Below are 27287 nucleotides of genomic sequence, written 5' to 3' on the forward strand. Positions count from 1 at the left end.
TTCTGTGCTATCACTTTATTTTCTAAATCAGGATGTTTTCAGAAACTGAAACCAAATTCAAATTTGGTGGATCTCCCCTGTTGAGCGTGCTCTGAGATTTCACCAGGGATCTGAAACCTGCACAGGCAGCGGTCTGAAACCTGAGCGGGTGGTAGGATCTGGGTGTCCTGGTAAGAAAATCTACAGCTGAGGAGTCCACAATGAGAATTTATTCTCCAGGGTGAGACTGTCAGCTCAAGCTTCTACTACAACGCCCCGATGAGGGAGTGCATTGTGTGTTTGCACAAAGTACACTAAAAAGTTGTTTCCATTGCTCCAAAAAATGAAAATTAAGTTAACACACCGGAGAAGATCCAGGATAATTAAAAGGCAATGATCTAAAAATAACTGCAGTCTGCTCATGCATGAGAATTTTGAAGGATCGTCTGGTTTAAATCCAATAAGGTTTTGGCTCTTTACAGGTTTGATCACACCGTATATATTATTATTTCTCAGGGAAAAAAGTTAAAACCTCTTTGACCTTTTAAAACACGCACTCAAAGTGTTTATCACTCCAATCATTTGCTGTATTGTTAAGTATTTTAAGTTTACTTTTAAATAAGTCGAGGCTGCACAACAACTAACCTGTAACATGCCCCTTAAAGAAGAACAGTTCATACCTTTCCCATGGGTCTTTGCTTCAATGATCTCACTGATGCGTCCGGGGCCCACGGCATTCTGGGCGGTTAGGGTGAACTTGTACCAGGTGCCGCATTTGAGATTCTCTAGCCTGTAAGAGCGCTCGCTTGGACTGATGGCAAAATTACCCCACTGTTCACTGTTATCCTCTGAGTACTGCAAGATGTAGCCTGAAGGTGGCACAGATGGAGACATGAATGTAAATCAAATGGTAAAAAAAGCAGTGACAGAAAAGGACAGGTAGAATCTCTCTGACCTCTAATGGAGCTGCCACCGTTATCTCCTGGGATCCAGGAGAGGGTGATGGAGGTGGTGGTTGTCTTGGTCACTGTGAGGCGAGGCTGGTCAGGAGGAACTGAAGGAAACAGCAGGATGTAAAGAAAGAAATCTAGCACTGAAAAAGATGATAACGTGTCATTCTTTTGTCTTTCTGCCCATGTTGTAATTCTCACCTTGAACCTGGAGGTTTAGGACAATCTTGTCCAGCCCAAAGCTGTTACTGGCCACACATGTGTAGTTCCCAGAATCCTCTGCTTTCACTGTGCGGATAACGAGGCTGCCGTTTGTATGGACGCTGCGCCGGCTGTCAATCACAACGGGTGCTGGGGTCCCGTTGCTGAGGCAGAGATGCATTTACGATTAACTTTCAGCTTCTAGTGTGCCACACAGACACTGGATATTTTAAGGAGACAATATCCACAAATATTCAGCTGTGAAAAGATCCTCAGTGATCCTCAGTGATTAGTATTTTACTCACATCTCCTTCAGCCACTTGATGGTTGGTGAAGGATCGCCAACTGCCTTACAAGGCAGCAAGATGTCCCTCATCCAGGGGGTCGTTACGGTCCTGTTGAAGGTCAGGATCCGAGCCGGAGCTGCAAAAACACACAACTGATCAGCCTGCAGTGAAATTCTTTCTACAGGGGAGCAATAGAAAGAATCGTAACTGCAAAGATCACAAACTGGTATTAGATATGCACAGTGCAAGACCAGAAAGCTCTGCAGTGGGCGCTTCATATAGGAGCTGACTCCAGACAATAAAGGGCCTGTTGGTATATGCATCAGCTTATCTGTGTTTACAGAACATGTAGCATGTTACCAGGGCCGAATGTAGCATTATTCCCATTTAGTAATGCTCCTTGTCTTAAGAGTCATTTTTACCCAAACTGCACATTTTACGCATCCACTTTGCACTTCGAGGTCACAAACGTGATACCAGGCAACAGAGAGCTGTTCAGCATTGAAAAGCACATTTTATAAGAGAGTAGCTCCACCGACCCTCAGCCATGGGTTTGACAGTGATGATCTCGCTGGCATTTCCACGGCCCGCAGCAGTCACTGCAACAACCCAGACACTGTACTGACGGTTTTTGCTCAGGTTGGGGATGCGGTAGAAGAATACATCTGGGGCCGCCTCAAACTCACTGCTCACCTGGAGGAGGGAGGACGTTCATAAATGACTCCAGTACATTAAAAAAAAAAAACTCAGGGGTAAAACTACACATGCTGATGGTTTCTATTGAGCCCAAACCAGTAATGAACAAATTTCGTGTTTGCACCCAGCTGGACTGATGCTGTCCACGACCAGTTCTCAAACAACTCAAATTATACTGGCCAGAGTTCACATTTATTCACTATCTGTGATTTTTTTGTACACCTCTGCAAATGTTATAGTTGTTTATGTGCTACAAATATTTGTGTTTCACATGTTCATGCCTTGTGTGTACACACATCTTTAGGACACATCACATATTTACAGTTGCTTGTGTGATATATGCTTCAAATAGTAATAAATAAAAGGTTCTAAATGTCCTGATATGCAGTGCTATGAAAAATTAGGGTGCTGTAGCATTATGCTGAGCAGGTGTAAAGCTCTTTAAAGCTAAAGAAACCCACACAATTCTTAAATATTTCTGTTTTTTTGTAAACTTTTGTTTTTACTTTACTTTTACTGTAATTATTAAACAAACATAAGTCATCTTTGCTTCGAGCCGAAGCTCCAGTTTCCTGGTTATCAGTGATTCTTTCATTTTGAACTATTCAAATTCAAAATGCTGTAAAACAGTAACCACGGCAGCCCTTGTCAGCAACTGTCTCTAGCTTTAAAACCGGAACTTGAATTAAAAAACGAACAAACAATGTTGCAACAATGTGTAACAGTGTAACATTGTCTTTTTGAATGATATTTTGTTGATGTGTTTTACCGTGGGGTGTGGGTTGGAGCAGAAAACGGTGTATTTCCTGATGATGCCGTTCACTTTGAGAGGAGGAAGCCAGGACACGAACACCATTGAGTTGGATGCAGCTGCTGCCTTTACACCCGCCGGAGGACCGGGAACTGAAAGCACGAGATAATTTAGTTGATATACTCCCCACATTAAGCTAATATTAATACTTGAAAGATTTTTATGGCTCTTTTCACACTGATTATACAGCTAGATAACAGATGGCCACATAACATATTCTCTCTGCATGCGAGACTTACTGCTCTCTACTTAATAAGTATATTTAGGATCCTGCCTCATTTTTATCCCAGTAAAATACTGTTGGTCTAGAAAAACTGACATTTAGTGTAAAGGGGGGAGATATTGTAATTCCTTGAGGCAGTGAGTCAAATTCACTTTAGCACAGATCTTAGCATAACCTGACCATGAAACAACCTCTATGACAGAAGCTCGCTACAACCTGACAGTTGCCCTTGTGCCTTTTTATTTGGAGAGGTGACTTAATCGGCCTACCGTCCTCCTTGGTGCGGGTGTAAATCTGTTCACTGCGGACACCATCACCAGCTCTGGTGAAGGCCAGCACCTGGATGCTGTAGTTGGTATATTTCTCCAATCCATCCAGCTCCAGTGAGGGCTTAGAGGTTGTCACGTTCCTGATCTCTCCGAGCTCTGGCCGACAGAAAACAGAAGAAGATGAGAGAGTTTGGAGAATAGTGAATAAATCAGCGTGGTGTCTACACATCTCTGTCTCTGCTAAGATATTTTTCACCTTTTCACTTCTGACATGTTAAACTGTTTGCATTGTTATGTTTGACTGGATCAACTGGAAAAAATGAGACTGAGGCTACGTCCACACGTACACGGGTATTTTTGAAAACGGAGATTTTCCGTTTTCGTTTTAAAAAATAATCCCGTCCACACGTAAACGCAGAAATGAAGGAAAACGCTGCTAGGAACATGCCAAAGCAACAGGTGGCGATATATTCCTAACCGTGCAGAAATGTTGGCCAATCAGAAGTCTAGAAGCCTCGGTGGAAAATAGTAAACAAAGATGGGGCATAGAAGCAGAACCGAGTCGTATGTGTGGAGGGACAGTAACTGTGTGTGTATATGTAAGCATTTAAACACTGCAGAGAGTACAATTAACAGTAACAGTATTGTAGAAATTCATTTCGCTGAAACAATAACGTGGCGCACAGTGTGACGTCAAAAAAGGCGCACACCTTTGATGCTGCGTTTTCTCCGTTTTTCTTGTCCACACGTAAATGCAGTAAATGAGTTTTCAAAAATATCCACCCTGGCCGGAGTTTTTAAAAATCTCCGTTTTCAGTGACCGAAAACGGCGTTTACGTGTGGACGAAAGGCGCAAACGCATAGAAAAATCTGCGTTTTCAAAAATACCCGGGTACGTGTGGACGTAGCCTGAGAATAACTGCACATATAATGTCTGTGTAGGGTCTCAGTCATCCAGGTCATGGTAATCTAAGGGCCTTGGAAACATCTTCAGGAAACTTAAAGAAGTCTTTCTTTGTTAACCTAAACAGTTATATGTTTAGGTTCTGAACTTGTTTAAATTCAGATTTATCCTCTAAACATACTGACAGCAGTATTAAATCAGGCTTCAGTATATGTAGGAATATTCTGGTTCCTGAATTATTTTGTGGAAAACAAAAATCCCCATAATGTCTCCTGTTGTAAATAATCCTGTTATGTGACAGGTTGCCACTGGTCCAAACATGTGACTACTAAAATATAGAGGCTCAAATACATAAAAGTAATATCAGGCCTAAGCGAGCACAGCCTGAGTGGCTGCTACCACACAGTCACAAAATTTAAACAAGCCTGGATCCAAGCGTACATGCTTCCCTCAGCTCCTAACTTCTGGATTATCAACACCTCAATGTGTCTGTATTCCTTCACCACAATGTGTTCTCCTCCACAGTTCTAGTTTTTCATTTCACTCCAGAGATCTATAACGGACCCCCAGCTACTGCTCTTCTCCTCAGTAAGGAGCTTTTAAAACACTTGAAAAACACAATAGGATGTACAGGTTAACCAAGACTGTGGTTGTCTGTGTCTGGCCCACAGTCTTCATATCCAGGAACATATAAAAATAAAAATAAAATATTTAAAATCAAAAATTATGTTTGCATCAAACTGGAACCACATCCCGATAAAGAAAAGTGACAATAATCAGAGGCCCATATTTTTCTGGTGCCTGCAACTGCGAGATAACTGCAGCTCTCCCGTGACTTTAATTGATTCGAACGGTGGATTAATTGTTTTTCCGAGCCAAAAGGATATTTGCAGATGGTGTGATGATTTGCTGCTGTTCATTGTTTGACATAATTGCTGAAGATAATAGTTTTTGGCTGTTTAGGCTGTTGGTCAGACAAAAGAAGCAATTTGAATATGTTATATTATAATTTTTTAACTGTTTTGCTGACATTATGGAAAAAAATAGACTGAATAAGCAGGAAAATCACTGGCAGAGTATTCAAAAATTCAGTTCTGTGGTCTTTTAAATTTTAGATACTCTGATTTCTCTTACTCAACAGAAGTATTTACAAAAAACAAAAACAAAAACAAATGAACAAAGTCATAACATCCAGTTTGTTCTTGTCCTACAAACTGCAACACCAGCACAGCCTGCACCACTGCAGGTTCTATAACTCCCTCTGCTGGTCAATGAGATTATTCCATCATCCTGATGTACTACACTTGTCTGGCATTGAGTGCAATAAACAGCTCAATATATTAATTGTTAGGCTACAGTATATATAAAAAATTATAAACACAAATATTTACAAATAATAGCATTTTAATGTAGCTTTGAGAATACATTCACTGTTACCATGCAAACTAGCCATGGCTGTCAAGTCTTGAGCGTTCATGTTCTGTAGGCAGGCCAATGTGATGTGACAGTGCAAGGGGCAAAGGTAATCATGCTGTCACAAGCAATCTGGCTGACACTGCCATGCTATGCTGTCCGCCTTCCATCAGCATACAGCCTGTTGGCCAGCAGTGAAGGTTATGCCATGCCTTAAAAATCCATCTGAGTAACTACACTAAAAGCTACTTGTTTCTAATGACCAAGAAAAAGTCACACGCAGAAAAGCTTTGAGCCGGCATGTCAGGATGGTGACTTAGAGCACTGCTTAACCTTAGCAATTCTATAAATCTTTTTACATGTGCACATATTTACAGTAATAGCCTCAGAAGTGATGGCCTGCCATTGGCATCAACAATATCTTGCCCAAGGACATGTCAGAATACTAGGACCACTGACTCTGCTGTAATTGGGCAACACGCTCCAAAACCACAGTGAAGCTGTCAGAGTGTCCTTGGACTGGTCAAGTAAAACTATTTGGTCTAGGCTCAGTGTGGGGATCTGCAGGGCTTTACTAAATGTAAGAAAACAGCGGGCCTCATTCACCGACACACACAAATCAAATGTTTTATGCACAAATCTTAGCTTCATCACTATTTTCTTTATCTGAATCTGTTTGTAGCTACTAACAAATTAGAACATCAGTCCACAAGAATGCAGGAATTGCAGCAGATGGTTGTCCTTCCTGCTAAGAGGGAGTTTTTCCTTCCCACTATTACCGAGTGCTTGCTCATAGAGGTTGTTAGAGGTGCTTAGAGGTGACTGAACAAAGCTGAATTGAATTGAAATAAACAATAAAGACCGTGGTTGGATAAAATAATATAAATACAAATCTTTAGCATATTAAAACAACATTAATTAAATGTTAAATGGAAACATATTAAATGAACAGATGTATTAAATAATTATAAAACGGATGCCCCTTCATCCTTGTTGGATGTTATGACTTTGACCTACATTTCTGGACATTTCTTTATCCACTGACCGCACTCTTGCGTTAACAGATCAGGTGATCCTTGTCCAGGGAACGCAGCTCTCTCTGACTCAGTTATTTTAGCCTAAGCCTCACCATCTCTGCATTTGATTTTTGTCACTTGTGGCTTGATCTGGCTCTTAGCTCACACACTGTTCCTTCAGACATGCTAGCAAGCTAGGTGTGCCCCCTGCACAGGTGCATCAGACAGGGTTATCCACCTCTGCTCTGATTGGAAGCAGACTCGTGGTAGTGCAGATCACACCAACCTGTGTGTGTATATGTTTTCATGAAAGAAATGCTATCAGGAATTGTTTATAATTATACTTGATAATAATTATATTTGAGGAGGAAGTGCAGATTTCTGGAGACTGAGATGCATTTTTGTAAAATGCATGTTAATCTAAACTTAGGTTTGCATGCTCTCGTGTGTGTGTGTGTGTGTGTACCTCCATCAGGCAGGTTGGCCCAGTAGATTACCCTGAATCCCAGCAAGTTGCCATTCAGAGCTTCTTTAGGAGGCGTCAGCCAGGACAGTGAAATGACCTCTGGGGAAGTCGCAACGGCCTGGACGTTCTCTGGGGGACGACTGGGCACTGAGTAGAAAAAGCCCAGAGTATAAAAACAAACACTGACAACACACGTAATACCCAGTGATCTCCACTAGGTTGTGTTACATCCTCACAAATAGCTGCAACATTAAAGCACGCTGCCTGGCTCCTTCACAGCTGTGTTTGTAATGCAATACTCCAAATGTATTTGTAATGTATTTAGATCAAGGGTTTTGTCTCATATTCTGCGTACAACATTTCTCATTCATTAAAATGTTGATGTGAAACTGCAAATAAAAAGAATAGTTTTATTTCCTCCCCTCTTACCGTCCTCCAGTGTGGTAGCAGCCACCTCGGTGGAAGACGGCCCCGTCCCGGCGCTGTTACTGGCTTGCACCACGACTCCATACTGGGTGAACTTCTTCAGATTATCCAACACCAGGCTTTCTGCATTGTCCCCTGTGGTCTCCACGCTGATCACACTGAACTGGTAGTTTCCTCCTGAGCTGTACTCCCTGTAGCCTACCTGGTAGCCTTTGATGGCCCCATTTTGGAGGTGCTTTTTGGGCGGCTGGCAGAAAAATGACAACACTCATTAGAGATTTTCTGGCTGAATTAAATATACACTGTGCTAACGAGGGAGTGCTAGCACACACACAGATAATTTGTCAGTTAATCAGATTTTTTCCACTCATGCTCCTATCATGTGTTGTTCACATCTGGTAATGAAATCCATCTTGTTTGTAACACCCAACCTACCAAAACACAATCAAAAATGCATTAAGGGCGTATTTAGGTCTGAATGGTCAGTACGGGCAGGAAACAAGAACGTGTAACGATACATGACACCAAGTAGGTGATGCATCCAAATGCATTCCTCATTCTGCTGAAGGAAAAGAAAATGTTGTAATGCTGCAAATGATTTATATTCAAATCATTCTGTTTGTCTTTCTTAATCATTTACTGGGAGAACTGAAGCACCAGCACAAACCTTTTCTTTTTGCTGGTTGAGAGAAAATGTGCACTTTTTTTATCATTTAAAGCGTAGCTGTGTGCCATTTGTGAAAGCATGACGTGGATGCATGAATTGAATTGCTCTGAAATACAACAATCCAAGCTTTAAACAAGACCACATGTTATTGCACATTAGAGCAAATTAATGGATTCCCCGACTTTCAACTAAGCAGATGAGAGATGCAAATATTGTAACTTCTTCTGAAAAAGCAGAGTAATAAAATATCCTACAGCAAACTGGTTCAAATCCTCAAAGTAAAATAAAGAAACACCTGAGCTGAGCTACTCTGCTCGCTGCTGAGCTAATCCACAGGAGCAGCAGCAGGTTAAATGCTTATGGACACAGTGGAGAGAACAGCACTGGATTTGCAGATACATTTGATTATATATATTTATATATATATAAATCTGTATCTATATGGATACAGCTAAAGACTGCACACATTCAGTTTATGGTAACACACAGGATCAGATGAACTCACCCTCCATGTGACTCGGATGCTCTGGGAGGAGAGGGCTTCCAGCTGCACATCCTGAGGTGGACCATCAGGAGCTGAGATCATGTCAACGACATAAACGTCTGATTAAAGTGTGCACATCGAACCAACTGAATGAGTGAGGCTGTGGATAAATATATGGAGCTTGTATATGTAGGTGGCTGCTGAGGGTGAGGGGAGGCTGCCAGAGTGGGGAGCACTTGGGGGGGTAATTTGCAAAGGGCTCCTGCTTTTCTCTATTGACCAGAGTGTGACATTTACTACCGAGGCCGCTAATTGAAAAGTTTTGCTTTTAGTGCAGGGTCAGCGTGTGTTCAATAATGCATCAGAGCCGATGGGCTGATGTCACTGGGCTGTTAATGAAGTGACACAGTTGGCTCTTCACCTCCTTTTGCCTCCTGTCTCTAATTCGCTGCTCACACTCTGATTGTTGTCTTTCACCGTGCGTTTTTGCTACACCGAGTTTTGTCTTACCGTACATTATTCACAGTCCTGAAAATCAGATAATTGCGTGCTTGCATTACTTAGTTCTGCAGAGAAAAACAGCACAGAATGCATTTGGCTTTGTGAGGGATTCAATCTCTTAATTCTCACCTGCTTCATCAGTGGTGATGGTGAGCTCATTGCTGGCCTCACTCTTCCCAATCAGGTTCTTGGCAAACATGCGGATGTTGTAGGTGGACGAAGGGTGAAGGTCGATGATGGTGGCCTGGTTGAGCTGAGGGGAGACGTCTTTGGTCTTCTGTGCAGTATCCCAGGAGGCTGAGGGGGGAAAGGCCAAGTTTTATTGGTGGGCCTGAACTCAAGAGGTCAAATCAGGCTAAGTGCATTAAATTATAGCTTTGAGATTAAATGAATGCACTGATAATTCACATCTCTCTACTGGCTTAGCTGTTTTCCAGATTGGTATTACACCAGTATGTTGTAATTATGGACTTAAATGAGCTTCACTGTACCTGATTTATTCTTGCTCTCAATATCAAAGCCTGTTATTGGACTGTTGCCATCGAACCCCATTGTCCAACGCAGTGCGATGGTTCTGTCTTTCACTTCTCTGATCTCCACTTCTGGGGGGTCTGGGGGCTCTACAAGGCCCAAAGTTAACTCAGTGTTACTGGAGGATGCATTATTGTGAGGCTTAAAAGGATCTGCTCAAGACCAGCATTAGCTGGCTTTATTTGAGCATTTCAGTCAGGTGAAGTTATACCTTGTACCGTGAGCTGTATGATTCCTCTGTCTTCACCAAAAGAGTTAATGGCATGGCAGGAGAAGAAGCCAGAGTCCTCCCTCACTGTGGGCATGATCTAGTGGATGCAGAGGAACGACAGGACGTGAATAATGAATGGGTGTAAAATAATACATCTAATGGATGCCTTTTGGTCCATTAGTATTGCCGAAGTAACAAAGTGGGAATAATTGTTGTATCTGTATATTTTGGGATGTTGCCTCAGCATAAGGATCTTGGCAGGATGTGAAACATCATTTAGAAAATTGTTTCCCATCGTTTTTGGCTTTTGAATGTTTGTGGCCTTGAATGTAAATGTAACAATATTCCCTCTTATGTCTGTAATGATGTGACGATGCTACAGATTCATCCCTGCACATCCCCATAGATGGCAAACATACAGTATCCATCTTTAAATACAGTCTAACAATTAGATTAGGTTTAAATCTAATTTAACTCACATGGAAACTCTGCGCCAAATATTAAACCATCATCATACACCAACAAAATAGAATCTCAGACTGACCACTTCAGCCTCCTACCTGCAGGGTGGAGATGACTTCATCGCCCACCTCCTTGACAGAAACCACGTAGCGGCTGGTCTCAGGGTTGATGATGCGTTCCTCCTTTTCCCAGCGCACCATGATGGGTTTCTCACCGTGGGCCGTGCAGCTCATCTTCTTTTCTTCGCCCTGCGTGGCCAATGTGGTGTTGGGGTAGGACGTGATCATAGCGGGGACTGGTGTGAAGACAAAGTGGAGAGAAAAAGATTTTGTTCGTTTCATTTCACAGGTGACATCGGTACTCTGTAAACACCAGCTGTTGTTCAAAGGAACAACAAGTTTTAATTAAGATATTGATATTTTGTATTGACAAGATATTGTTGTGGTATCAGTATTGATATAAATATGTAGGCATATAAGATCTACTGATGCCCGTCTGTTGTATCAATTTTCGAATAAATGTTCAAATGTAGTGTGAGAAAGAGCTTTAAACCAGTATGTGCTTATATATATATATATATATATATATATATATATATATATATATATATATATACATATGCAGTTTAAAAAATGATCAGACCACCTGCCATAAAAAACAAGAAAAAAAAAAGGAAATAACTGAATTTTTGCATGTTTATAAAGAAAAAATAACAATGTGCTTTAGTAGTTCTTTACATTTTTTATATTTGAGTATTTCAATATTCCATATTTCAGTTGAAGACCTTGAGCATTCTAGTGGAAACATAAAACATAAAAAACTGTGTTGGTAATTACAATTTATACAACAATAATGATAAAAAGGTTTCAAAACCTGGACTTAAATTCCACTGTGATGCGTCGGCGTGACCTTAAACAGGCTGTTCATGCTTGAAAGCTCAAGACAAGAGAAAGAACGCAAGAAGAGTGAAACATGTATTCAGTATGTTCAATAGTGTCACGTGTCTGCAGGCTGCATGTTTTCTTAGGCAAGTATGTTGGTGCCACCCATGTAATTTTTGAGCTTGTTTTGAGTTGTGGACTTTTTCTGGGGTAAGAGCTCAGCTACGTTTTGGTTTTGTCTTTTCTGTGGGTTTTTTTTGGCACAACCTAACTGTCCCTTTCTCCCCAACATTTGTTTTATGAATTTGGGTCATTGCTTTTGTGAGAAAGCTGCCATTAAACTTGTCTCAGCGTATAACACTTGTACTGGGTTTCTGGAGTTGTTGTGTTGTTGTTACGCCCTCGAGGAGGCGCAACAATAGTGATATCTGTACTTTCTGCTAGTCCTCATCCCTTCACCTCTGCCTCTTTAAGCAAGCGATTACTTGGGAACTAATTGCTCTTATAGCTCCTTTTAACACTGTAAGCCTAAAATACCTAAAACCCATTCAGAGTAAACTGACACTATGATTTCATTATATTCAATGTAATATTATATCTATCAAAAAGATGTTCCTCAGTTAAAGATGCACTATGTAGTAAAAAAAGCATAAACAATGAAATAACACAGTTAGCAGGCAGGCCTATGATTGGCTGGAAGGTGAGGAGCAGCTGATGACTCTGCTGTCCTAAACATAAACATCATGAAATAAAAATGAACGAATTCCTTTTCTGGAACTTCTTACAGAGCAAACGTTGTTTTTTTAGTTTTGTAAATCAAGTTTCCTGCATTATTTGCAAAAATGTTTAGTATTCATTTTGTAAATTTTATATTAAAATATGATATAAAAGCTGAAAGCAAAAATAAATAAATAGAAAAAAACACGAAGCTTCACGTGTGTATTGTTGAAACAGCAGATATAAAACCTATAATGTTGTGTTGATGGCAGCGCACAGCTCTGGTGTGCATCGTAGGGTACTAAGTGGTACAGTTATGCTCTAACAACACTCTGAAGACACCACACTAAATGTACACTAACGACATACTGTACATGGCTCATTACACCCACAGCAGAGTGTATAACAACCTTCCACTCCCAGATGCTCTCACACAAAAACACAGCTCTGCCTGCGCATGCACGCCAACACGTGTGCTCGCTCTCATTTTGCGCCCCCCCCCACACACACACACACACACATACACACACACAAAGCGTGAATCTGCTGATCTGATGGGACGTGTCAGGCAAGAGGTTGCGAACATTTAAACCTCATCTCTTATTCACTCTGCCGCCATTTGAGGCTCGGCTCTGGAAAAGAACGCTGATTTATTTTGCATGACAAGTATGAATTTTTTGTGAGACACATTTGGAAAAGTGAGGGGAAATAAATAACCGCTCCGGCTTTATGTAAACGTTATCGTTTGAGAGCACAGCTACTTTCATTTCGCCATGTAAGTGGCTCCGAGGTGGCACGGGGCCGTGTTGTTGACACTCCTGACAGAGTGGGATGCTATGCTAGGCGACAAAAAGGAAGGGCAACGAAGAGACTCAGAAGGCTCGGCTCATCAGGTGTGGAGAATACCTGTGTACTGTAAACTTTAAAGATATTTTAGTATCTGGCATTTTGTAAAGAAACATTGAAACTACGCTCATCACAAGAGCATCATTATACAGTTGTGTAGACGTTTACATTCACTCATCATGGGCAGGACTGTAACAGTAATTTGGGGCTTTTAACGATGTCTTCTGGGTGCTCAACTTTGAATTTGTTTTGGATTTCCACTAATCAAAAATGAGACATTCAGGCTCAAATATATACATACACCACTAATATATGATTACGTGTCCCTTAGCAAGTTCGACCAGATGGTTTTGGTAGCCATCGAGCCTCTGGTATGATTCTGGCCGTGTATTTGACCGGCAGCAGAATCGGTAGAGTTTACTTATAATGTTTTCCTGACATGGATCCAGCTTTTAAACACTAGAAAGTCCACTGCTGAAGGCTGCATTCTGTTCCATTAACTGTCAAGACTATGTACTTTAATAATGTTGACGTTCAAGCTCTGGGGGGGCCAATCCATGACTATCAGTCTTTCATCGTGTGATGTTCTATCCAGGTTTGCTTTTATTGCATTGACAGTGTGTTTGGATCCATGCTGAAAAATGAAGTTGTTACTTCCCAGCATGGTGGATAAAAATCTGATGGTACTTTTCTGCATTTATAATTTCATCAGTTTTGATAAGATCTCCAACATGAATTGAAAGACCTTCAGTCAGAAAGCCGGGGGAACTATCGCTCGAGAGCACTTTACAAAAATGCCAAGAAGTTTTGGATCATTGGAAGCAAGGTAAAAAAAAAAAACCCCACGAGAAGCAGCTCAGGTTTTTGTACACAAACTATCGCTGTGCCCTTTACAGGTTTTTTTTCTTTTGTAGTTCAAATTTACAAATGTTTCCTAAATGCCTCAGTAGCAGTTCCTGTTTTCTAAGCAACAACAGTAACTGATGTGACAGGAAACCAATGAGGAAAAAATTAATGAATGTATATGTAAACCAGTCTTTGTAGAAGCTAAACCTAAAGTTTTTTGATCCAACAAAAAATAATCAGAGCAGCTGCTCCTCAGAGAGGCTCACCAGTAGAAACCAGTGCTTTAGTTGGGTACAGCAGACAAAGAAAATTTACATTTATTTGCTGTTTGAAACGCACAGAAAACATTGGATGAAATTTTTGGCAGCCATTTCAAATTTTAAAATACTGTGACACCCCCATTTTTTCCCACATTGATGAAATAGGAAATCCTGATTTGAGATTAAACACAAAAGCAAACATTTCTTTAAAAGCAGGAGTGCCTCTGGACCATGGAGAGGCCTCTGAGATGAGGCGTATGCAGCTTGTGTCTATGTAAATGTATGTGTGTACAACCCTGTGTGTGAGCAGCCCAGCTGCGCCAGCCCCGAGGCTCATTTTATGGCCTCGTAATTGTTGTGTTGATATATTTCTTTAATATCCAGCAGAATTATGGAAACAGAACCAGGGGAAGGAGTGCTGACAGAGGGAGGAAAGAAAAAGAGAATGAGAGGAGAGATGGTGGGAAAAGGGTATCTCCTTGTGTCAGAAAGCACCGGCTCCCAGATGCCTAATCCAGCTCTAAACATAACTGGAGGTGTGCGTGCAGATGTCTGGAAAAGACGGATTGTACATATCATTAAACAAAAACAAACACACAATGACATGATGAACTCAAGCACACATAAAGAGCTTAGAGTCATGCACAAACACACACACAGGAAAACCGCTTACGTACTGGTCTCCAGTAGGAACCAGTAAGATGTGACATGTTGCCAAGGAAGGCTGAAGGAAGGCATTCGAGAGAGGAAACAGTGGACTGCGTTGTGTATGTTTACTGCACTGTACATTGTGTCTTTTATGTGGAGGTGAGGAGAGCCCTGTTCCTCCACAGCAACCCAGAGGGCAGTGATGATACGCTTAAGCCTGCAGGGGATTGTGGGGGATAGGCTGGCTGCTGATAGGCTACTCCCCTGAGACAAAAGCACCCCACCCCCCTCCCTCTCCCCCTTCTCCCAGGCTCCCTTTCACCTGGCCAGGTTACCATGCCAACCAGCATCGGACAGTCTCTCCTCTCCTTGCCTGCCTCCTCTCTCTCGCGCTCTCTCCTTCGTCTGTACTCTTAGAAATAGGGCCATTTGTAGTAGCCAGGAATAGAACGCAGACCTGCCATTGATTTCCACGGGAGCATGATGATGATTACACAATCACACCCCGAATGTCGCAATGCAGAAATAAAAGACAACACAAAAAAAGAAAATGTTTCTAATGCCTGTAACTGCTGGTGCTAGCGATGTGGAAAACAGAATTAGCCAAATGGTGGAGTCAGGAGAATAATACTAACATATAATTATGGGTGAATGGCTACGTCGGTGTGGGGCTATTCATATGAGATCAAAGAAGGAAAGCAGTCACACCGTCTCAGAGGATCAATGAGATGTGAGAGGTGGTGAAGCAGGATTACTTTTATTTATTTATTTGTTAATAACAATAAAATGGACACGGACACCAAGCTTCACTTTGTACATCCTGCAAAAAGAAAACTATGCCATCGTTAATGGCTTTTAAGAAAAGTTTGACTGCTGTGTTTGCGCTGCACTTATCAGGGATCTCCTCTCATTCACACCGTAATAATTAAAGTGGCACCTCTCCTGTATGGATCCTGGTGTGAATTTCTCTTGGGAGGGTACTGTTTACATCAGTCGTGGTGACGATCCGTTTTTTCCTTGGTATGCAGCATCTCTTGTGTGATTGATGTAATAGCTGCTTTTAAAAAGTGAAACCCTTGAATTAACAAGAAGACTTACGGTGAGCCGGCTTCTCCACAAATACAAGCTGTGGATCCCTCCGTGGTGTGAACACTGGGATGCTAGTCTACATTCTACACAGGCAGCCTGGCCGATGTGAGCCAAAGGGCACCCCGGCTCAATGGGGCCACAAGGGCTGACAAGAAAAGACAAGCTGAGATGCATCTAGCTTTATGCCTTGAGGGCACACTGTAAGTGGGCGCTGGGGAAGAGGCAGCCTTGACGTGGGGTATTGCGCTGCGGTGATGACTGGTTCACTGGCTGCCTGCAATGTACTGAAATAATTCCTTTAGCTGCACAATTGGCTTGGACGTGAAGCATGATAGCAAATATAGGCCTGCACACTGGAACAGTGGCTTAGTGCAAGTAGGCTCAATAAACACAATGAGAGTCAAGGGAACTTCTTTGTTTCACAGTCACACTTTTAACTGGTCCAAGGGTTAAACTGGGCTTAATATTTCTCTAAAATTTATTTAGAAAAAGTGCTGACTACTTTAAATCCAGCAAAGTAGACAACTTACCAACACTGACTAGTGGAGTGTGCAAAACAAGGCTCATACTTTCTTATACACTGAAAATATACTGCAGTTCTTGCAGTCGACCGCTTCTGTTTACCCAGTGAATCCAGCCTGAGCCTGACTGCAGAACTAAAAGTACAGATTTTTGCCAAAGCATCCAAGGTCTGTTACAGGTTTGCACTGTGTTGAGAGTAAAAGCAACAGGAAGTGATGCAGTGAGTCCCAAAAGGTATCAAGAGAACTTTCAGAATTACTTGCAGACTTTTTATCCTGTACAAAGCTTCTTTTTTAAAAAAGAAGAATTTATTTCTTTACTGAAAAACAAGTCTTTGTTTAAGATTCATTTCCTGATCAAAGACAGCAGAAAATTAAACTGTTTTGGATTTAAAACCCGGCCCCAAGAGGATTCTGTGCTTGAGACTGCTCCGCGACCATAAGACCATTTAGCACTGCACTTGAGTGAAGCTTCATCACTGCGTCTGCAGGCATTATGATGTCTAACAGGCTTGATTGGTTTTAATTGGCCCTGATAAACACTGAGTGGCTGTTGACCGCCTCTGATAGCATCTGTTGTGGATTGGTAATGAATTGACTGAATAGCATCTGTTTTGTAGGTAGAGATGCTTGACTGTAAATGACATAAAAATCATTCATTCAAGCCACCATCTGCAACCAGTTTTCACACAGGACAAAAAGTGATTACTACTCAAATAAGGAAGCCTATGAGAGAAAAACAAACAGAGTGCATGTTCACACACTTCCTCTCCCTCGGCAGAGAGCGCGAGCAGTTTCTGCTGGCTGTTAGTGTAGTGTTGGTGCTCATCCTGCATGATGCATGGTGTATTATGACGAGACATGAGCCTATGCACAGACACTCATAACAATGAAAGTGCCAAGCTAAGACATCACAATAGATGCAATTCATTTCCCAGGCAGTCCACTACAATAGCCTGGTGGAGTGGGATCTATCCCAAGCACTGCATTAGCTGCCTGGCCCATTATTCTTTAGTAATGGCTGCACTGCTCTGCACTGTATCAGTGCCTTTACAGTAAAGTGTGCACACCTTTGTGTGAAATCTCTGTCTTTGTGTGGGCTTATGAGCTTGTTTGCTCACCTGTGTCCCACACGCACACAAAACTGACAGCATCTTCACCATAAATGTTTCTATGCTTACATATGTTAGAGCTTCTCATTCAATCTATTGTTTGCCAATGCATCAAGCCACATGTGGACGGCCAATAACAGTGAGTGAAGATCAAGCCGTCTGTCCATCACGTGACTGGTCCAGCATGCGTCAGATTGTGTGCCTCTCAAATTGGCTCCTAAGCCTCTTAAGTGCTTGCCACTGTTCAATTAGTGCAGGCTGGTCTGAATAAACAACATAAAGGCAGCACACAGTGTACAGGACATCACAGATTCAGGCATTACTGTGGACTGCACCGTCTCTGTCAAGCACAGAGAGAAACTGTACGGGTTAATGAGCTCATTGTCCACACACAGACACACACGGGATAGAGGATGAGGTGTGGCTCCCTTGGCACGCGGGGAGATTTGGGTTACTGCACAGAAGAGGCACAAATCAGGACAACCACCACAACAACGGGCAGATGCTTCAGGAGCACAGCATGCACCTGAGGGGCTGCACACATAAAGAAGACAAAGACAAATAATCTGTTAAATAAAAATCCAAATCTTGCAGTGTGTTTGACACGTGTTATAAATAATGTGGTTTATATAAAGAGTTCAAACCAGTGAGATTAGTTTGTATACTGTGTTAGAAACTCAAAGTTGTGATCCAAATGCAGAGACTAACTAAACGTTTGTTTTATTTTTCATCACAAGTTTCTAACATATATACCATCTAATCCAACATCCAACGGTTTTTCCATAAAGGTTTTGCCTTTTCACACAGTTTGACAACCTGGAGATATTGGGTTTACGATGCTACAAACCTGTTAGGTTTAGCTTGACAAAGCTTAAGTGAAGTGTAAGCGTAAATGAGAAAGCTACAGTCAACAAATGATTTTTCCTCCTTGTACTTCTCTGGTGTTTCTGGTGGTTATCAATGTCAAATCCACAATATACTAATCATAATGATAATCAATAGGGATGGGTACTGGTATCCGGTGCCATCATCATAAACGGTAGTAACCAGACCGAAAAGCAGCGCACATTTCGGTGCTTTTTTTCCCTGAGCTGTGATACACTTTAGATTCTAGCCAATCATTTTACGTTTCCGAGGATAGTAGGCGGGCCCAGGTATGTACGTTCTTTTAGAGCAGAGCTACAGATTAAAAACGCCCAAGGCGAAGCGGTCAAAGTCTGGCTGTACTTCACAGCAAAAGATGCAAACTCAGCAGCCTGCAACAAGTGCTTTAAGCTGATACTGTGATACTGTGCAAAGGAGGTAACACCTCGAATCTGACGAAACACCTGGCGACGTATTGCATTTTGTTAAAGCCGAGAAATGCGCCGTATTTGATAGCTTGCTGCGAGACCTCACACTGAGCACATCTACTGCGGGTGTGGTGCCTGTTATCGGACCCGGAGTTTGCAACATCCCCCAAGAACCCGAAGAGGAGAGTCCTGGCCCCTAGCCCTGCCAGTGTAGCAGAAATGATGACGGATGATGATGGCAGCAGCAGCTGTTCTTCTCTGCATGAGTAGCTTAATGTTGTTCGTGTGTAATTTACGTTGAGTAGGCTAACCACGTTATTACATTAATGCATGTAAGGTGAACTAGCAAACACCGTTGTAGCTACATGCAGCTGTCTTCTTGTTTGATGGCAGATGCTCCCTTCACCCTGGCCAAAAAGGCTAAAATGACCAAAGAAAAAATGGAAAACAGCTAAACATGAGAGGTTTTTGGACAAAGTTTGTGTTTTTTCCATTGTTTAAGCACTGCTTCCAGCCAAGAGTGATGCCATAAATCCCCTATAGCTGCAGAAAAGGCTAACATTGTTATCTTTTTACAAAAAAACAGCTGAACATGAGAGGTTTTTGGACCAATTTTGTGTTCTCCATTCTTTAAGCACCGGTTTGAGCACCGTTTAAGCACCGGCACCGTTTCAAAAGTACCGGTTTGGCACCGGTATCGGATAAAACCTAAACGATACCCATCCCTAATAATCAGTCTGTAATATTGCTTATACAACTCGATGCTCTTGTAAGATACACACTGGACTAGAGCACGCACTTTGCAAATGATGATCTTATGACGTCCCGAGCTTTGAGAGTTTCAGAAAACCTAAAGGGGAAAGATTATTTAGAAACTAGCTTTTCAGCTGATGATTTAAGGGCATTTGAGAGATAAAGGAGTTGTGTTACAGTTAAAGGTTCAGATTTTTACCAAGTTCAAGAACTCTGAGGTCTGAGGAACGTGTGTTAAAAAATAAATTAAAGACAAAAACACTTCACAGAGGTGTGAGGATTCAAGTATCAATAAGAAAATTCAACCGTGACTCACACTCAAATGGCCTAAGACACCAAACCGCAACTATACTGAGAGCTGGTGCTTCTGAGCACACTTGTCTATGAGGTGACATGGTGGGCCTCAATCAGACAGAGGGGGTCATAAAGGAGTTGGAGCCTATTTGGCTGTGGCTGGCAGACAGTTAGACACTCGGCAGGGAATACCCTGCTCGGGCTTGATAAGAGCCGTGGTGGCAAAAGCTTTATCTAACAGCAACCAATCAAAATGAGCGCCGAGCCGCAGTAAAGCAGTTGGAGCTCACACATCCACAGACACAATCACCAGCTAAAGTTAAGTAACTGTACTTTTTGGTAAAACTCACATATACATTATTTCTGAGGTTGTTGTTTTCACCTTGAAGGAAGCTCTTAAAACCATTCCTACCATTTCTGCAGGCTGCTTTCAACATCTCTCTATGTCTGAGAAGATGCGGTGGAATAATTTATGCGCTCTCATGGTTTATTAAACAGACTTTCAACCTCAAGAGGGCAGCATTCCTATTAAAAAAGTGTATTATCTATACAAGAACACAAACAACTCAGCAAAAGTTTACATTTTCTTCTACTTACTAAACTAAAGACAAGATAGAAGACATATAGGACACAGAGATGAGGAGAAAAGACGTGGATAACCTATTCCTTCTTCCAACCTCCCTTGCTGTATTCCACAGCCCTCTTTTCCACATGGCAGCTCTTGCTCGCATGCAGAATTCAGGGATTAATGGAGGGGAGCTAAATCCTTGGCCACACAGCAGATAAATGCTGTACTTTCTCCAAGAGATGTAGTGTAGAGGCTGTGTGCGTTGCTTTCGTGGGATTCGTTCAGGCAGAAAGCACAGCGCAAGCAACCGTGGTGACATCTTTCTGGTGGCCTGACTGACTGTCGAAGTTCAGCTCACTTAACCTTTGTGCTTTAGCTTTAACTTTTTGTTTTAATGCACCAGCAGCCAGTGCATGAAAGAGGAGAGTCAACAGAACAAAAACCAAAAATGTCAAATTCACATTCTCTGGCTCTAATAGGTGCTGTCGTCCTGTCAGACTTACTTTTGACGTTGAGGTACATCGACTTGCTCACGTCGGCCCCGACGTCATTGCTGACTCTACACAGGTAGAAACCACTGTCTTCTTCCAGCACGTGCTTGATGAGCAGAGAGCCGTTGACCAACACTTCAATCCGAAAGCCTGAGTTGAGGGGGATGGGTTTAAACTGTGGGACTCCAGCGCCTGTCAGAGAAAATACACGGTTTGTCAATAATAAACTGCATGAGGCAGTCCAGTTTGCTGTTCGGTGCTCCTGCTAAAGTCTCAATGAAAAACTTAAACCTTTACAGATAAAAACATTACATTTTGTGCATTTTATTTATACTAAAGAAATAGTAAGGCTTTGTTTCATGGGTTCAAATGAGCTAGTGTTAGTCTAGTACGGTTTGAGTACCACATAGGATCTTATGAACACATTTTTTTCCTTTTTTATAATTAAGCCTATACTGTAAATCTGAATGTTCAAAGCGGATTAAGTTTTCAAAAGAGAAATGGTGGTAAGGGACAATAGTAATGCATTTGTCACACAGTAAAACTGACATTAAAAGAGGAAAGAGTCATACAAATACTGAGATTGTGCAAACTCAGAATTTTTCATTTATACGTAAGTCCACTAACCCCCACTAGTGGGGTTAATTGGTGAATCTAAATTGCTCGTAGCTGTGAATTTGAGAGACCCATCAAGGGTGTCCCCCTGCCTTCACCCATAGCAGCTGGAACAGCCTCCAGCGCCCCCCAAACGATGGACGGAAAATTAAGCTGGCCATACACCGTGCGATATTTGGCCCATATCGAGACAATTTTTCAGTCGTGCGACCGTTTTGGGGATCGGCCCGAGTTTCGCCTTAATCGTGCGTCGTGCATCGTGTAGTATAAACGGGCTAACGAGAAGCGATTAACACCTCACGACCCGCTCCCGATCAGCAATCGTATCGTCGCCAGAAAATCAAACCTGTTTGAAATCCTGGTCGCCCCTCGTGAGGGTATCAATGCAACCTCTCACACTGCGCATGCACAAACACAGAAATGAAGGTGAAAAAGACAGCATGGCAGTGCAGTGTGTGATCTGGACACGAGCAATGGAGGACCAACTTTGGCAAGCTCATCCGAGTCTTTTCGATGTGGCCTCACAACATTATCACAACCACAACAGCCGTGAAAAGAGTTGGATGGACGTTGCTGCTCAATCACAGCTGCCTGGTCAGCGTTTCTTCATTAGCAATTTAGCAAAGTTGATGGTGTGTGTGTGTCTGTGTGAGTGAAAGACAGAGAGCGAGAGACAGATTTTGTGTTCTAAGCTTCATGTTATGGACGCACAGCGTGAGCACTCAGGTCGCATCAGAGCATCGGGCCGTATAGTGTGAGACCCTGCATCGTGACCTACCAACTTCTAACCCCTGCGATTCAATTGTACTGTTTGAGCAGGAGCTGAATAACGCGACTGAAAAAGTCGCACAGTGTTTGCCCAGCTTTAGTCCAATGGAAGAGGAATAAAAAACAAGTCACTGTTATTTTATGTGTTTATGTTATGGAAACCTTAGAGTTCAGAGATCTCAAACCATTAAACACACGTCTTCTTGCTCTGCAGCTGCCAGTTTAACTGAAAGAATTAAAAACTCTAATTATGCATTTTTTATCTTATATCTCATATCTCAAACATTGCTGTTGTGTCCAGCCGGGCTGAGAAATGTTACACGTGAAGTACCACAGTTACATAATTTCACACCCACTTCCTCGTTACAGAGAAACAGAAAACTATTCCTTGAACCACAGGTGTAACATTTGTTTGGACTTGAAGGTTTTATGCATTCATCCTCATGGCTGTGGACATCGTATTAGGTGTGCTGGCAACAGAGGATAAGCTTGCTGTAGGTAAAATAAATAAATAATGAATAAATAACAGTATTTTTCAATGCAGCAACTCTTATCAACTCAAGAGAATGATTTTAAAAGTGTGTGAAAACATGTAAAACATCCAACACTTGCAACAAACCTCAGGGAGACGGGTGTGTAATCAACGTGTGCGCAAAATGTGCAGGTTTACCTTTAGAGTATTCCCACTGGATCGTAGGAACAGGATAGCCTTCAGCTGAGCAGTTTAGTATCACTGCTTTCCCATAGATGCCATCCTGGTCTTTAGGTTGCACCACAAATTTGGGAGGAACTGCAAGTGAAGAAACCTTACTGTGAGATCTTTACATCTAAAAAGTCACAGGAACATTTCAGTTCAGAATGGGGAAAAAGACCAAGTGAAAGTACAGTGTGGTCCGCAAACATCCACTTCCTTAAACTCCTGAGAAGTGCAGCCATCCCTCATTTCTTTACATTTTCCAGGAAATAGGAACAGTGATTTATTGAAACGTGTAAACATACATAAATGCAAAAAGTTTATACAATTCTCACAAGCTTTAGAATTACTAAAGGGCTAAAGCAGGAATGTCAAACTCATTTTATATTGTGGGCCACATACAGCCACACAAACCTGCCCAGAGGGCCACTTCTGGCTGAAGACATTCTGAACTCTTGTGGGTTTCTTTAAGCAGTCTTCTGGGAAAGTTCTCCCGGCTTCTTGAAGGACATTCATTGATTGTCTTTGGATGCTGGCTGCTGTTTGTTCAATTCTCTATCAGGATGATCCCACAATGTGCACCATTTGATATCATTGATACAGTTAGGTCCATATATATTTGGACAGAGACAAGTTTTTCCTGATTTTTCCAAGTTTTTTACCACAACAACTTTGAAACGAAGTAACTCCGATGCGACTGAACTGCAGAAGGTTGAACAAAAAGATTGCATAAAAATGTGAGGAACTAAAGCATTTTAACACAGTCCCTTCATTTAAGAGGTTCAGTTCTAATACTCAAAGTCTTGAACTCATGGACATCACCAGATGCTGGGTTTCCTACTTTTTAATGTTCTGCCAGGCCTTTACTGCAGTCGCTGTTTATTTGTGGCCCTTTCTGTCTGAAGTTTAGTCTTTAACAACTGAAATCTTGTTAAAGAGTAAACTTGGCTTTTTCCACAGCGTTGGTGATTCCACCTCTGGGCGGAGTCACCGCTTCATCACTGACAGGCTGCACCTGGAAGTAATTTGGCTGCCAGCGCTCACAATCCCTCTTCGGCAGATTGTCTGATAACCTCAGTTAGTGTAGGCTGTCACAGCTCATGTTTGATACTCATAGTGTTGCTCATACTTACCTGTGCTTCTCTTTCACTCGCAGTAATCCTCTGGGATGTCATTACCTAACCTGCCATAAACTAACCTCTTCTCAGTCGCTGGCCTGCCCGGCTGCCTCGCCGCTTCACTCCTGCCTGCCTACATGCCAAACTCACTGGAACATCTTGGACCCTCTCTGGACTCTCTCAGCTCACCCAGACCATTTACCCCTTCGCACTTTGCGCCCGCCTGCAGAAAGTAAGACTGCACGCAATCTGTTGTTTCATTCTGGACCAGCGTCTAGAACTCCCTTTGCCTTTGACGTCTGCTTCCTTCAGTTACAGTGACTCGGAACTCCGTGACCCCAGTCTAGCCTCTTCCTTACCTCCACGCCACAGGGTTCCTGTGCGGGCAGTTACCCCGTATCGGGTTTGCTGGCCCTTGAACACGTCAGCTCTTGGGCAACACTCATGGACTGTTTTCATAGCTTGGAATGTTTACTGTTTTGTGATTCTCATGTGTTGTTGTTTAGTATCTATCATAGCACTGCTCTCGTTAATCCTAGTGTTGTTATAGTTCATGGTAATCAGTTTATCACTGTGAAACTCAAGTGCTTAGTTCATAGTGAAGATTATTGTTGTTAACTCAAGTTCCTTAAGTAGAATCTCCAAGGACCTCGTGTGTAGGTTTAGTTACACTGTTGCTTCCTTCACTCTCTGTAAAGAAAGTGTTGCCTTCACACTTTCTCCGTGCTTCCGTGTGCTGTCTGCACTCGAGTCCATACTTCTGGTGGCCACTGGGCCGCGACAGCAAGATCAGGTGACTGACTGGTCCATTCATGTATATTTGCCTTCTTTGCTTCAATAAACCCCTGGGTTGCTTTAGCTGTATGTTTTGGGTAATTGTCCAACTTTATTAAGAAACGCCACCCAAGAAATTTGACTGCATTTAGCTGGATGTGAGCAGAGACTATGTCTCCGAACACCTCAAAATTCATTCAGCTGCTTACTGTATCACATCGTCAATAAACAGTGTCCCACTGTCGCTGGCAGCAGTGCACACCGAGGCTAACACACTGCCTCCGCCGTGTTTTACCAATGATGTGGTATGCTTTGGATCATGAGGTGTTTCACACCTTCTCCGTATTTTTCTCTAGCCATCATTCTGGTAGAGGTTGATCTTGGTTTCATCTGTCCAAAGAATGTTTTTCCAGAACTGTGCTGCCTTTTTTAGATGTCTAACCCAGCCTTTCTATTGTTGAGGTCTGGTACCTTGCAGTGAACCGTCTGTATTTACTTTCACGCACTGTCCTCTTTATGGTAGACACGGATATCGACACACCTACCTCCTGGAGAGTGTTGTTCACTTTGTTGGCTGTTGTGAAGGGGTTTCTCTTCACCATGGAAATGATTCTGCGATCTTGCTGAGTTCACCAGTGCTTTCTTTCTTTCAGGATGTGCCAAACTAGATTTTGCCGCTCCTAATATTGTAGCAGTATCTCAGATAGGGTTTTTGTTGTGTTTGCAGCTTAAGGATGGCTTATTTCACCTGCATGGAGAGCTCATTTGACTGCATGTTGTCTGTTCACAGCAAAATCTTCCAAATAAAAGCACCACACCTCAAATCAGGCCTCTATGCTGTACATAACTTTTTATATAGCTGTCTGTCACTTCTTGTTTTGTCCACCACTTGAAAAAGTACCCAAACTGTTTCATTTTTGGCAGTTTTCATTGATTAAACTGAAGATAGTGTGCTAAGGTGTCTTATGTGTATAGACACAACACTGGTTACTTGTTTGACTTTTTATGCCTTTTTTATGCCTCAGTGATTCATAGGTCAGTGTTAAGTAGCTTAACACACAAAAGCATTCCTCTGACAACGGTCAGGCACAAGGATCCAGTCCAGAAATGAGAAAATAAGCAATCAGTGTCTACAGAAACATCTGAATGACTTTCAGAAAGCCTGGAGAATTACTGCTCAAAGCCAGTTTAAAATTTTTTTTTACAAGAAAGTCTGGCTGCTTGCACGTGAAACATAAAGAAATGAGGGGTGGATCCAAACTTTTCCACAGCGCTGTACTTCTGTAAATCACATCCAGATTGCATCTCTTACCCATCTCTCCCCTCCTCACCTCGGACAATGAGCTCACTCCGGTGTTCCACAGCAGCAGCCTGATTCCGTGCGATGCAGGTGTAGTTGCCGTTATGCATCAGTGTGAGGTTAGAGATACGCAAGGAGCTGGTGAAGTCTATGTTGTCTATGGTAACGCCCAGGCTGGCCGGGATTGGCCGACCATCCTTCTGCCAGGTGATGAAGACGGGCTGGTCACCAGACATAACCACACAGGGGACGAAGACTCGCTGGCCGATGGAAAACCGGGGAAACTCAAATGGTTGGATGGTGGGCGGGACTGTAACAGAGACGGGAATATTGCTTCAGGCCTGCGGGTTACAGGTTGTTTAATTTCAGCCAGAGCTACTCAAAATCACTAACCACTCATGCACATTAATAATCAACACATTAACATACTATACACCGCGGCTGAGCTACTTTACAAAACACTCACATAGCAACTCATTAGTTCCCGTTCTCTCTTTATCACCTTATTTTCCACATTAAGCTGTGATTTTTCAGGAAAGCAAGAATATTTTATTAGCTCGCCTCATGTGGAGCAGCTGAAGCCTCTCAAAACATAAGCATATAGCATTCACTCTCAGGGGACGCTGTAGCCATCGTGAGAACCAGATGCTTTGAAAAATTAATGATTTAAAATAACATTGGAATAAGCAGCACTTCAGCGCTTATTTAATTCACAACAAAATAAGCATAATAGGTTCCTGGGGATTCCCTCTCGGCAGCGGTGGAATGCTAAGCAGCTGAGAGGCAAATTAGCCAAGGTGGAATAGAAGTGTCGCTTTGTCTATGCTGTGTGATTTCCCCCTCAAACGCTCGTTAGCACGTCAAGACCAGTGAGAGGGGGTGGTGGGGGGGGGATCGGCCCATAGGACAGTTGAAATTATGCTGCGTCACTGAAGAAAGAGAGCCATCGGAGGTTATCATCATCTGGCTCTTCTCAGTCCTGCTGCATATTCAGATGAGCTCCAGATAAGCTGGCTGGGATGATGGAGATGGTGCCTTGCTATCAGTGATGTGAGTGCTTTTTTTCATAGGTAGTGATATACAAATATCACTCTGCATATCTGTGTTTTCTGCAACGAGGAAAGGGGGCATACACCTCCGATGGAAAGGCACTACGGGGTCAGTGTGTACACCGATAAAGCCATTCCCTTTGAATTGCAAAGA

General features: G+C 42.4%; 1 protein-coding gene across 3 annotated transcripts in view; it reads right to left on the minus strand.

The window, feature by feature from the left end:
* The window catches only part of dscama (Down syndrome cell adhesion molecule a), a 104915-nt gene that overhangs the window by 6884 nt on the left and 70744 nt on the right, over positions 1-27287 (minus strand). For all 3 annotated transcript variants that reach the window (XM_084941480.1, XM_084941478.1, XM_084941479.1), the window contains exons 9-25: positions 26116-26394; positions 22869-22988; positions 20828-21007; positions 10596-10792; positions 10036-10132; positions 9785-9913; positions 9423-9590; positions 8814-8884; positions 7645-7888; positions 7216-7362; positions 3417-3572; positions 2883-3016; positions 1957-2110; positions 1436-1553; positions 1131-1294; positions 935-1033; positions 660-848 (exon numbers count right to left, since the gene is read on the minus strand). In XM_084941480.1, the coding sequence (XP_084797606.1) occupies positions 660-848; positions 935-1033; positions 1131-1294; positions 1436-1553; positions 1957-2110; positions 2883-3016; positions 3417-3572; positions 7216-7362; positions 7645-7888; positions 8814-8884; positions 9423-9590; positions 9785-9913; positions 10036-10132; positions 10596-10792; positions 20828-21007; positions 22869-22988; positions 26116-26394 (2646 nt within the window). The remainder of the gene's footprint in view (positions 1-659; positions 849-934; positions 1034-1130; positions 1295-1435; positions 1554-1956; positions 2111-2882; positions 3017-3416; positions 3573-7215; positions 7363-7644; positions 7889-8813; positions 8885-9422; positions 9591-9784; positions 9914-10035; positions 10133-10595; positions 10793-20827; positions 21008-22868; positions 22989-26115; positions 26395-27287) is intronic.

The sequence above is a fragment of the Perissodus microlepis genome, chromosome 10 (assembly GCF_051167445.1).
Source record: "Perissodus microlepis isolate ML-2025 ecotype Zambia chromosome 10, ASM5116744v1, whole genome shotgun sequence".
NCBI lineage: Eukaryota > Metazoa > Chordata > Actinopteri > Cichliformes > Cichlidae > Perissodus > Perissodus microlepis.